Here is a 12,937-nt window from a genome sequence, read left to right on the forward strand (position 1 = left end):
ATTCCATTGGGCAGCTGGGGAAACCCTACCCACCTACAGAACTTGAGCCAGGGGAAGAATAAAAGATTTTTTTATTTTAGAGGAAAAAACCTTAAACACGTGTTTATAAAATTAATTTACAGTCCCCTTTCAGGCTGGTTTCAAATGAAAGCCAAACCAACACCACACTAAAATGGGGATATTAATGATTTCACAGCTGTAGCATCATTCCACTTACACAAGCGTCCCAGAAGAAAACGTGCAGATGAGGCAGTAACCATCATTACCTTACGTCTTGTTCAATCAGAGACTACGGCCACCTTACTGTGCTGTCTGTGACGTTACCATCTCAATATCTGGAAGGATTGCTCCATGAGAAGAGGGCTCTGATACTGGGAACTGCTGTGTGATGAAGGTCAGGCTGGGAGCAATGTTTTCAGTGCTGCAAAAGTAAAGCTTTGCAGATGAATCAGCAATAACATGCTGCTGTTCCACCATACGTGGTGGGGAGGGAAGGGGCTAAACAGTAACCTCTAGTAAGATGTAAGCTTATGCTTTCAAATCTCCATTTTCTTCCCTTATCAATCAGGCTTCTCTCTTCTCCCACCCCCTTCAGGCTCTTACCAAATCCTGTCAGCTCCTTCCTTTACAAACTAAAAATCCATCCTTTCCCATTGCCAAGAACATCCTCGTTAACATCAAGGTTACCTCTCGCCTTGAATACAGTAGAACCTCAAAGCTATGAACACCAGAGTTACGAACTGACCTGTCAACTAGACACCATGTGGAACTAGAAGTAAGCAATCAGGCACCAGCAGAAACAACCCCCCTATTCTCTGTCTCTCTCTCACTCACACTCTCACACACACACACACACACACACCCCCACACACACACCCCACCCCACCCCCCGAAAACCCCCGCAAATACTTTACTCTGGCGGTATCGCATCTTAAAGGTAAGCACATCTGGGCTGCCTGTCCCCACCACCCCTTACTTGCCACAAGGTGGGCAGCCACTTACAGGCGGGAGGTGAAGATGCTGAGGTTCACAGGCACAGAATAGGAGCAGCTCCCCACTTTCCTGTAAGCCAAGGGTGCTGTCCTCTTCCCCCCTGCCCCCGCAATCTTGAAAGCTCAGTCCAACCCGGGAAAGAAGCTAACTGAGCTGTTTCTGGAGTGTGAGCTACTTGAGCTGGTGCCTGAGCTCCTCCCTGTGTGCTGCGCTCTAGAGGAGCAGCTCACTTTTAAAGGGCCACAGCCGGCACTGCACGCCCACTGATGCAGAATGCCCCAGGGTGCCTCACTCCTCACCCTTGCAGCCAGGGGGCTAGAACCAGCTGCCTCTCCCAACTCGCTAGGCAGCCACTTACAGGTAGGATGTGAAGACTGAGATTCGTAGGCACAGGTGTGAGCCCCCGCTCCACGCAGTCCACCCTGAGGAGCATCCCATAACATCTTGTTTGGAGTTATGAACATTTCAGAGCAACCTCCATTCCTGAGGTGTCTGCAACTCTTAAGATTCTACTGTACTACAACTGCCCATCTCGCTTTTTCCAGCCTGCTGCTCTACACCAAATGCCATCTCTAAAATCCTCACTTGCATTCAAGGGAATGGGTTTAAATGTTTTTAAAAGTAGACAATTTTTAAATTAAAAAGGAAATAGGTGAAGGTTTTAAACAAAATCACAGTGGGAAAAATAGAGGTTTAAAAAAAAAAAACAAAATTAATTTTGTCAGATCAAGCATTGGATCATGTATTTGCCTTATCTTATTGCTGTTGCCCTGACTTTGAGTCTTTTCTTAACCTCCATTTTAAACTCAAGCTACTCCATTGTTTTTCTATCTGTTTGTACAGTGCCCGGCACAACGGGCCTCATTTCTGAATGAAGTATCTAGGTGCTATTGCAATATAAACAATAAATGCACTGATCTTTTCACTATTTTTTTTTAACCTTCCACATCCTGTGTAAGATTCTCCTCCAATACTGCACCTGTACTCCTGCTTTCATCCCTATTCTTATTTGAATTACAGTTGTGCTTAAAGGCCCCCCTGCTTGGGTCCCTAATGTGCTGGGGGTTTCACAAACGTAGTAAAGAGATAGTCTCTGCCCCAGAGGAGTGTACAGTCATGGCTAAATGACAACATGCAGCAGGCTGATGAAACAACTGGCTGGGGAAGGAGAAGTGTTGCTGCCTATACTCCTGCCAAGTCACCTGCTTAACTGGCTCATTTGCTGACTCCTACTCTCTTTTTTTGTGCCCTCTCCCATGCCAGTCCTCACACTTGGAACTCCCGCCCCTCTTTATGCCAAAGAGCCACCCAGTCTCCTTGCAGAGTGCTAAGGATCTTGCCCTAAAGGAAATAAGTCAGTGCTCCTATTTTTGAATTTTATCTGGTCATTGTGTATATGCCAATATTAGATTGTAAGTTCCAGGGGACAGTGTGTGCTATCTCCACAACATCTGGCATGCTTGCAGCAGTTAGTGACAATGCATCATACGCCTACACTTATGCCATATGATAATGTTATATATCCCATGCCTTGGAGAATAACCATTCAACTAGGTGTGTGGTTGTATCAGAGCCTGCACCTACGAAAAACCAGGCTCCCAGACATAAATAGGACTAATTCCTATTTCTGCTATCCAGGCAGCGATAGCTGAACTGAGGAAGAGAGAGGAAGGATGGCCTTTGTGTGCCTAGAACATTAGAGAGAGAGGACGTCTATATTTAAATAAGACACCTGCCATGAGGTGCTTTCACCAATATAGCAGGCATAATTGGACTAAAGTGTCATTCAAACCAGGCAGAAGATTGAATCCCATCCCATCACACACAGACTAGGCATCTGTGACCTCCACCCTTGCTAGCTGCTATTCATTATATATAGGAACAAGTTCACACACTCCGAAAAAGCATTAACTGGTACAGATCACAGAAATCCATCTGTTTAGCAGCACAGGTCACTGAACACTTAATCTTGGGATTCTACTCTCTTCAATAGCTCTATCCTGAATGGAGAATCTAGCTCAAGGCCTTTCTACTGATACTCAAAGCTCTCTGCTACCTGAGTAATTGCCTCTCCCTGTGCAAACATGACCCCTCACAATAACTATGTTGTCCAAGAATAATGAAGCTGTTGACTAGTAAAGGGGAAGCTTCTGAGTGAAGGAGACAGAATGGAGCAGCTGGACCTAGAGTCCAGAACTCGCAAACAGAAGAGATAGGAATGACTATAGACTACACATTCAGAACTAAAAGCAAAATGAATCTTTTCAACTTAAATTTCCCTCAAACATGTCTTCACATGCAGACCAGCACAAACAAGCAAACAAAAACCTTCAGACTAAGCAAAGAATTTCTCTTTCATGCTGGGAAAGATGGAAGGGAAAGATGATTATATTTCTATTTTTAAATATGTTGGAGGTGCTTGGGTGTTGTGTTAATGGAGGCTGCAGAAGTACCTAGCCAGAGTGCTATAAAAATATAATATCTTACCTAGTTTTGTTTCTTTCTTCAGAACTAGGAGTAACAGCAGCTGGAGCTGAAGGGACCAAAACATGTTTGCCTTTCCTGTGAGGAGGAAACAAAGGCAGGAGAAATATGGATTAAGTGTAACGTGTACTAAGAGGCTTCTCTCTACGCCATACCTATCTCTCTTCCTCACTATCTAAGGGAAGATGAATAGCAGCAGGAAGTGCTAGTCTGGTGCTAGGTGTACTTTAATTTAATCTAGACAATGGAACTTGTGTTTTGCTGCTAAAGTCTTCCTGCTACAGTAAGGAGTGATTGAGAGAGAGACAGAAATGCAGAGTTCAAAGATAAAGTACAGCAAGTTTCTGCTCTGCCGCTCAGTTCTAACTACAGGCATACAGGGGACGGCTGTTTCAACTCTTTATTTACAGAGCCTAGATTATCCCCCCCTATTTAGCCACTCTGGACATTAATTAAATTTCTAACTTCAGTGACCATGACTCAGTGATTAGCTCATCAAGTCCATTCCCCTTCTGATTTACAGGGAACAAACAGACTCCCTTAGCAGATGATATATCTAATATTAAGTTTATCTTAGTCAAAAACAACAGAAAATGAAGTTTAAATGACAGATTTTGGTTTTCCAAATCCAGTTTGTGAGCAAAGCATGAAAAGTGAGTAGAACATGGTGTTTTCCCTAAATGAAATACATTAATTGGACATGACCCTATAAAACTCTGCTATATGTAAGATTATCAAAAGTGAACACATTTCTAATATAGCATCCAGCTGTATTCCCACTAATGGTGTTTGTTGGAGCTTTTTTTTGTCATGAGTTTCCCTGTCATCTTGGACAATGAAATGGGACTGATCAGTGTCACTTTTTAGTTACCATGCACACACACAAATGTTTTTATATATTTTATATAGTTAGATATGTTTTTAATCTCTACTGTAAAAAGGAAACAAAATGGTCAAAACTTCCATTCATGTAACACTAAGGCTCAGAATTTCAACAAACACACTCAAAGTGTAAAAGTTACTAGTCCCACCTCAACCTTTACACTCCCACATTGCACATAAAGCATTTTAGATTAGTATTTGAGATCACCTATATATTCTTTAATACATGCAAGCATGATTTATGTTTCTTAACCTTTCAGTTTCCAGTTTGTAAATCAAGTTTTCAAAGAGACTTCTAAAGCTACTTTCACAAATTCTGCATGTAAATAGCAACATGAGCTATATTGTGAGTACAATTTTAATGGCCAGTTCGTGAAAATTTCAACACATTTTTAACTTTTTTATGATTGGCCAGATTCTTTAGCTTTGCCACAGACAAAGCACAGCTTTCATTCTGTTTATGGGACACTTCTGTCATTAACTGAATAGATTATCTCTTTATGTTCACTTGCTAAAGATAAGCAGGAATCAGTTAAGCAGTGTGAATAAAATTAATCCGATTTTGTTGGTCTAGACTCTAGGACGCCTCTCTGTCCTCTTCACTACTACAGCTACTTTTCTTCCTCTTCAGAGGTATCCTAAACTACACATGAAGACTTAGTAGCTCAACCTAGAGTAAGACTAAAATTAGCTAAAATTCCCTTCTCCAAATTGAGCGGGAATATCTTTCTCTCAGCCTGCACAATTACTGCTTAGGACAGGTTCAGCATTAGCTCCAGAATGGGGGAATCCAAGCAATCACCCTGGAATCACAGGAAGAGCTCTGTGTCCATCTACTACCATAGAAACAGAGCATTACCGTCGCTCCCGACCATTCATTCTTGCAAAGAGTAACCTCAGAACACATTCCTTCTGCTCCCATGTCAACTGGCCAATATCCACCTTCCCTTGCTGGATATTTGTCCTGAAAAACATCAGAGAGCAGATCAATGTAGTAGGAGAATAAGACCAAACAAAACTCTTACCATCCAGCATAAAATCTCCCTTTTTCTGAACAGTGGACACATAGGAAATTCAGAGCTATGATTGAAAATCCTAAGTTTCACCCAGCTGGTCAATGATATGTAAGCAGAAAATAATCCTGCATTGGCAGGAGATGGACTATACACCTTGATCAATCTTCCCCACCTCTTTAAATTCCACAGGTTTTAATCAAGAATAAAATATAGGGCTTTTACCTCTAAGAAAGGCCCCATGTAGTCTGCAAAAATTGGACCTAAATTCTATGGCAAAGTACCTAAATTCTGCTGCAGTCTGATGGACATTCTGGAAATTTTGTGGCATCTTCAGATAAATTTCAAAACCAGAGGCTTTTATTAAATTACATTTAAAAAGGTATAAAACAATCAGTCCAGTAGCTCGTGTGTTATTGATTTTGATATTATATTACATTTATTTTATACAGTTGCCCCTTTTTCAGTTTCCATTGTGCCACAGATTTTTGTATTGACAATGAAGAACTGCTTTGAGAAGAGGTCAAGGGAGGTGTGCAACTGAGGCTTTTGGCCCACAGGGAGGCAAGGGAGACAGAGGTTGCAAGAAAAACACATTAAAATGATCAGCAATGAAATAAATAACAGCGCTGGCATTTAATTGTCATTTTTAGGTTCAGTGTTAATGTTGCCCTTTCTATTGTGTTCTGCCAGGTCTGCAGCAGCAATCAGTCCTGAACGGTTGGGTCTGCAGCCTCCCCTCCAATGCTGAACTTCTTTCCTTCCCTCCCATCACAGCAGCCTCCACAGAGATTACTAATCAGGTTATTGTTACTACACAGGGATTTTTAAGACTTAGGTTTCATTCCTATGAGCCAGGGAGATGGACACTAAATCATCTGATGTTACATGTACCATTTCTCTGCCTCCTGCAGGTCCTTGTACACACTATTTGTGCTGTGAGCGTTGTTGTTAAACGTTCTGATTTTGGGGTACTCTTCCTTCCCTGCATTTGCCTCCATCATTTTCTTCTGATAGGCAGCTTGGGCCACCTGCTTGTAGCACTTCCTGCTCGACACAATCTCACGCTTCACCTGGTCCAGAGCTTCTAAGAAGAAACTCTCTACCTCACTCCTCTCATCCAGGATGTTTTTGGCCAGTTTCTTCACTCGATTCATCTCCCGATCCTTCATCTCCAGCAGCTGCTGCAGCTTGTTGATCTCTACCATGCCTGCCTGGTTTTCAACTAAAGCCTGATGCCGTGTCTTCTGAATTTCTGTTTCAAATTCTTGGGTCATGTGACCTAGTGCCATCTCCAGTCTCTCCACCTTGTGCTGCAGTGCTTGGATCTGTGCTTTTTGCAGAGTGACTTGCCGGACCTTTTCCTGAACCAAACTCTCATTGGTTTCCTAAAGGACAAGAGAAAATTATTTGGACTCTTATCTTGGTCACCCTGAACCTCAGAATTCTTTCAACAATAACAGCACATGGGTTACATTAGACTGATGGATACTCCAGCACTTCCATGCTGGAGTGCGAGTAGTAATCTGGGTCAGGGCTCTGCCTGCAAGAGAAGCAAGTTGAAGAGTGTCTGATCTGCACACTCCCCATTGTACACACTGAACTCCTCTTAGAGGGGCACTATAGGAAACATTTTCTATTTTCTCCTCCACAATTAAAAGAACAGAATAAGAGCCTCATGTCTCTTAAGATAGCTCCAAAATCCAGTAAATTGTGGATGGGTCTGACTTGGAAAGGTGCTAGTCCCAATGAACTTGCATCTGTATCCAGAATTTGGATTTCAAGGGCCCCTTCCTAGGGAAGAATGAAATAGAATTAGAAATCAGAGCAGGAACCTTCTCCTGCAGAAGAAAAGCTCTGTCCTCTTCTAGCTGCTTCTTGATTTTTTTTAGCTCCTCTGTCTCCTTCAGGTGATAAGCAAGAGCCTCCTGAAGACGAACATTCTCCTTAAACACTGCTCTCCCAGTGCTGTCTAACTGCCTGGAGAAGGCGAAACAAAACACAAGAGGTGACATCACAGCCTTTTGGGTTTTCCTATATTAAAATCAATACCCTAATTTCAGAGAGAGAATTAATTTATAGGACTATCACTGAGACAGCTTTGCTTCCAGCACCAGGGCTGTACCAGAAGATGGGGGATCATGGAAGTGTCACTGAGACAGCAATGCCTCAGTATCTGGACTGGAGCCGAAATTAGTCTTATGGTAGAGATGTTCGGATGGTGATGGTGCCTGCATTTAAAGTGTGAAAGTAATATAGATGCAGCCAAAGGCCCTTACCCATTTTCCCACAAAGGGTCCCTGTTGTGTATAGTAGTGTTGGCTGCCTGGCAGTTATTTGTAAGACCAAGAGTTACACTGGCTTTCTGACTCCTCATTGTAACTGGGGAACAGATAACGCAAATGGCTTACACGATGGCCTCATGGTGGGCTCTCTCTGCCAGCATTACTATCTTCTTCTCAGCCTCTCTTTCTAGTAGTTGCTGAAGGGAAGAAAAGGCTGTTTAAATACAGACTGAGACTATGTGGTACTAAAGATAAAATCAGACACAAAGCATTTTTCTAAACTCACATACATGGGATTAAACTGGCCGCTGATGCAACCCTGTATCCTAGAGGAAGAGAGGGAGTGAGCAGTCACATGCCCCTCTTGAGGGCACTGAAACCACCTCCCCGTGGGAGTGGGAACAGAGCAATTATATGGCTCCTCAGGGATCCTGATGCTCCTGTGACTTTCCCTGGAAAGCTGCACCCAATTGCCACATCATCTTATTGTATTTTTTTTTTTTACAAACACTGATGATTGTAAAATGTTCATCAAACAACAGCCAAAGCAACTCAAACCTGGGTCAATAGGGAAAGTCATATTGTTCTAATATGAGATTCCTAAATCCTTTGTAAGGCACTGTACCTTTTCTTCAATGAACCTGTTCTCCAGCCTTCCAAGAGTCTCCTGATGTTCCCTGTTTGAGATTCTCATATTCTCTTTTATCTATGATTTAAAAAAATCCCTTTAACAATCGTGCTGTATTTCAGCCTTTTAGATAAAAGTGTAGATGAAACTGTCTGGAGAGGCATCTCCCAGTTTTTGTCTTGTACTTATCAGGCCCTCGTCAGCTCCTTGCATAATCTCTGCCTCTTCTCTACCTCTCTTTAGTCATGTTACACTTTCCTTCCCTTTCATAATTTACCAGCTCCCTTGTTTTTAAATCATTCTCAAGCTTCATTAGCATACTTTCCACTAGTCTGTTAATAAATATACAGAACACGGCATAGACCCTTGTAAAACTCTCCCCAGTCTCACACAGCTAGTTACATTCTTTCTATTCATTCAGTCATCTGTGCTATCCAAAACCCAGTACCCCAATTTCTTTGAGAAAATTCTGCAGAAAGGTATATTTCATACCTTACTTCTAAAAAATTATTTATTATTTGTACTGTGGCACCAAAGAGGTTCCAATCATGGATCAGGGCTCCATTGTGCGAGGCACTATACAGACACATAGCAAATGATAGTCTCTGCCCTAAATAGTTTACAATCTAAGTGACTTACTTGTGTCAAGAGATAAGGCAGTCACTGCATTCCATCTGCCTATTGAACTGGGTATTGAGAAATCATGTTATATCATTTATAAACTCTATGGTGCTTATAGCCCAAATACTAGGTCCTCTGTACATATTCTTAAAGGAGGCGTAAGCCCCTTCTGGTATATAAATTGACTGGATCCCAGGCCCTGCAATCCTGGCCTAGTGCAGAAGGGTACGAGTCAAATATTAGCAATCCAAACTCACCTCTGTAAACAGCTTTGAGATCTATGGATAACTATCACTACAAGTACTAGATACTTTATTATAGGGCTTGGATTTGGCCCTATATTTTTCTCAAGACGTTTGCAGATTGAACATTTGTTGTATTTGTCCTCAGTATTAAAGCTAGAATAAACCTTTTAGTAGCAATCTTTCCATTTGTTGTGCTGGGGGCAGAAGCAATTGAAGAAGCCACCACCTGGCTGAAGTTGGAAATTATTCCTGTACTAACCAGCCAAGTTCAAAAAACATACTGATTCTTTTTAGGTCAAATAATGCTGACTTTATATGGTCTCCCCCAAACTATATACTAGTTCAGGAACATATAAGTCTGACCAATATAGTGCTTTCTACACTCACAGTAAGCCCTGGTTGCAGTAAACAGTCTAATAAATCAGCCTGGTGCATCTGATGTTCTTTCCATAACAGTCACTCACCATGCCGTAAAGGTGGCAGTATCACTTCTCATATAAATCGTTACAGACAAAATCATGTAGAGCATGTAGTTAGTACCAGTACAGGTTACCATGTTGAATTAACAGTTTTAAATTAGATTGTGTTAGTATTGCTTTCAGGCCATTAAAACATCCAAAATTAACACTTATGACAAACTTACATCTTCCAGTTCCTTCTCCATATGTGCTTTCTTCTTGCGAAATTCTTTTATTGTTTTCAGTTCCAACTGAATTAAGCCAATTTCTCTGGCTTTTTTGCTGAATTTCTCCTCCAGATCCTTCAACTGCACAGAATAATGTTCTGCCTGCAAATCAGAAATTCTAATCAAGAAGGGAACAAGTCACAACCATTCAACAATATCACTCTTGGAAATGGACAGCCAATGCAAATTAATAACTTTTATGTGCAGAATTTTAAAAAGTCACTAAATTAATTAGACTTATCACTAGAAGGAAAAGCAACAAGCTGGATAGAATCAAACTACCAGCAAAAGAGGAGGCCTAGAAAGAAATATTATGTTTAGAGCTATCTTTTAATAATACGTCAATTCCCAGTCTGTTCTGTTCCTTGTTATTTTTAGGGATGGATGGGCAAGAGGTCCTTGAAGAGCCTACCTCATGCAATTTATTGCTTAAGGGCGGGGAATAGCAGACTGCTGTAGTCTGCAAATTAGACATGTTTCTGTTGTATCTCTGCCCACACCTTATCTATAGGTATTATTACTGGTATCTGAGATAGCAAACCACACTCACAGCTAGAAAGGCCTTGTATAGTCCCCACCCCACTTCTCTTTTGCAGGTTTTTTCCTCATGCCAGGGGTTTACCTCAAAACCTTTACTGCATATCAACTCTTTCTAACTTGCTCATCTTACTATAACCAAAACCACTGCTCAGCCTGCTGTGAAGGCCTCGTTCTGAGGGAAAAGAGAAAAGTTCACTCACCACTTTCTCATTCTCTTCTTGGGCCTGCTGCTTCAAATCTGCCAGCTGTTGCTTCAGTTTTGCAATCTGCACAAGATGAAAATAGAGAAGCCATCATCATGGGGAAAACTCAGTGGGTATTCACCCACAAAAGCTCATGCTCCAAAACGTCTGTTAGTCTATAAGGTGCCACAGGACTCTTTGCTGCTTTTACAGATCCAGACTAACACGGCTACCCCTTTGATACTCTCCCCCAATTGTTTACCCCTCCTCAAGCCTCTTTATGGGATCACATCAAGAAAGCTACAGCAACACAGAAAAGGCCTCTCATTTATAGGATTTAAGTGGGGACTGTGGGGGAGGCTGTGTAGGACTGTGTACGCTAACCCTACACTGATTCTGTGTTGGCAGAATTCCTCATAGGCCACTGCAGCCCCCACTATGCCACTAGAGCAGCATATGGGGCCACGGGCCACAATGGGACCCCAGAATCAGTCCCCCGCTTCTTGTACTGTATGTTTGGAGTTGAGGCTCTTTGACCTGCCCACTCTCTCTTACTGAAGAAACCCTTATAAATGTCAACAGGGGAGCAGAAAAACCCAATCACTGTGGCTGATATTGGAGAAACTCAAAACAAAGTTACACAGATATTGTAAAAACACTCCTGGTCTCAGGAGCAAATGTGCATCTAGCTTTGACTTCACATATTTAAAATATGGCCTGCAGGTGTCAGAAGAGGCTGACTATTGCTGGTCCTGCCAAAGGCGGTCTAATGCAGGGAAGATAACTCATTAACACTGTACATCTGCTTTAAATATTTGGGCAATTCTGGATCCAGTTACTTTCACTAGGAAACTTGTCCATATTTCCAAACTAGAAAATTGCAGCTTCCTCCAGTGAAAATGTTCCAATGAAAACAGTAAAGATGCACATCATCCATGCCAAGCATCCTTCTTTTGGATGTGCTCAACTCACCCTGTCTGCTTACAGCATCCGCCGAAAGCATAGTGCGACTGGCAGATTGTTGCCCCTTTCCCACAATGCTCATCAGAGCTGCCCGGAGCATGTGCAGAATATGTGTGGTATATAGAAGATGATACTACCTGTGCGCCATTTTTTATTTGTTCCATCAGCTGCTTCAAAAGGCTCTTATGCTGCATGTGCACCATGAGCAGCAGGTCCTATGGTCACCTCACATTTGCTGGGGACATTGTGGAGAGTCTGCATCTCCCTCTAAACCTGCTGTCAAGACATCCATCGGCCTGCAGGCTGCTACACTGCCACCTTTGGTGTGGATGCTCAGAGGGGTGCAGGGAGTGGTGGACAGGTTTCTTGGTTCTCTGCACATACCTGCTCTTCTTTCTCCACATCCTGCTTCTTGAGAAAGCTGATCACCTCGACTGTGTCCTTCTCCAGACGGTGCTGCTGCCATGCCAGCTCCTCATTGTTCCTGGCCAGCGTACGTGCAGCCTCGCGATACTCGGCCCGGGAGATCTCGGTCACCTCTAGTCGGGCTTCCCATAGTGCTGCATTGGCCTTGGCCCGCTCAGCCTCAGACTCCTTATCCACCTTCGACTCAGCCTTGCCCCCCTTCTTCGGCCTGTGAGGAAAAGCTGAGGCACATGGGTACCCCGAGGACCCTGGAACTCCCACCCCTCTGGGACCCCACGGTCAAGGACTCCCTCTGCCCTCTCCTCCCTCTGCCCTTCGCTCCCGCATTGCCTGGTTACCTGCTCCATTATCTCCCTATTCCCGCCCCCCCTTACCTCCCCCTTTCCCTTCCTCCCCCCCCCCGCTCCGCCCTTCCCCCGTTACCCTGGTTACCTGCCCCCTCATCTCTCCACTTCCCTCGCTTGCCAGTTACCTCCCGCGCTTCGCGCCTTTCCCCTTCCGCATCTTGGCCCCGGCGGGAAGTTGCGGGCGTCGATTCGCAGCACGGATCAGTCTCTACGGAATCTTTGTGACAGGAGCTCGCGGCGACCTGTTACTATGGAGACTAGAAGGCGGGGACTAGTGACGAGATAAGTATGCGACCGTGATGTCAAGTGCGCTGACGTGACACGCGGCACCGGCGAGATGTGGGGTCCCGAGCGCACCGGCGAGGCGGTGAGTGCAGACCCCGGGAGCACGCGGGGAGAGTGACACCGCTCCCGTCCCATGGCCTGGAGCCCCCTGCGCGGACCCTGAGCCTGCCTGGGTCCCACACAGAGACTTCGGCTCCCTTTGCCCCGCGCAGAGACCCAGCCCGGCTCCCGCCCCCCTTCCCGAGATCCTCGCTCCCCATAGACCCAGCCAGTTCTCACTTCTCTCTGTACCTACACCTTCCACTGTACCCACACCCTGCGCCATCCAGAGACCCTCTGCTCCCCCTATACCCATTGC

General features: G+C 43.9%; 1 protein-coding gene across 1 annotated transcript; it reads right to left on the reverse strand.

Annotated features, from left to right (window-relative positions):
• Positions 1 to 54: 54 nt before the first annotated feature.
• Positions 55 to 12,569, reverse strand: BBOF1 (basal body orientation factor 1). Its single transcript, XM_034768555.1, has 11 exons — positions 12,420 to 12,569; positions 11,906 to 12,155; positions 10,577 to 10,642; positions 9,795 to 9,938; positions 8,283 to 8,363; positions 7,784 to 7,854; positions 7,208 to 7,352; positions 6,267 to 6,760; positions 5,219 to 5,323; positions 3,481 to 3,555; positions 55 to 421 (listed from the first exon to the last, which is right to left on the reverse strand). Exons 1-11 carry the CDS (start codon positions 12,449 to 12,451, stop codon positions 301 to 303), a joined length of 1,584 nt encoding a protein of 527 aa, XP_034624446.1. The 5' UTR covers positions 12,452 to 12,569; the 3' UTR covers positions 55 to 300.
• Positions 12,570 to 12,937: the final 368 nt, after the last annotated feature.

This window comes from Trachemys scripta, chromosome 4, assembly GCF_013100865.1.
Source record: "Trachemys scripta elegans isolate TJP31775 chromosome 4, CAS_Tse_1.0, whole genome shotgun sequence".
NCBI classification, from domain to species: Eukaryota; Metazoa; Chordata; order Testudines; family Emydidae; genus Trachemys; species Trachemys scripta.

Excerpts from the sequence above, each read along its gene's own strand:
- BBOF1 (XM_034768555.1), bottom strand. The coding sequence starts at position 12,451 with ATGCGGAAGGGGAAAGGCGCGAAGCGCGGGAG. Across the intron at positions 12,156-12,419 it reads AAAGGCGCGAAGCGCGGGAG|GCCGAAGAAGGGGGGCAAGG; the intron begins GTAACTGGCAAG and ends TTTTCCTCACAG. Across the intron at positions 7,855-8,282 it reads ACAGGTTCATTGAAGAAAAG|CAACTACTAGAAAGAGAGGC; the intron begins GTACAGTGCCTT and ends TCTTCCCTTCAG.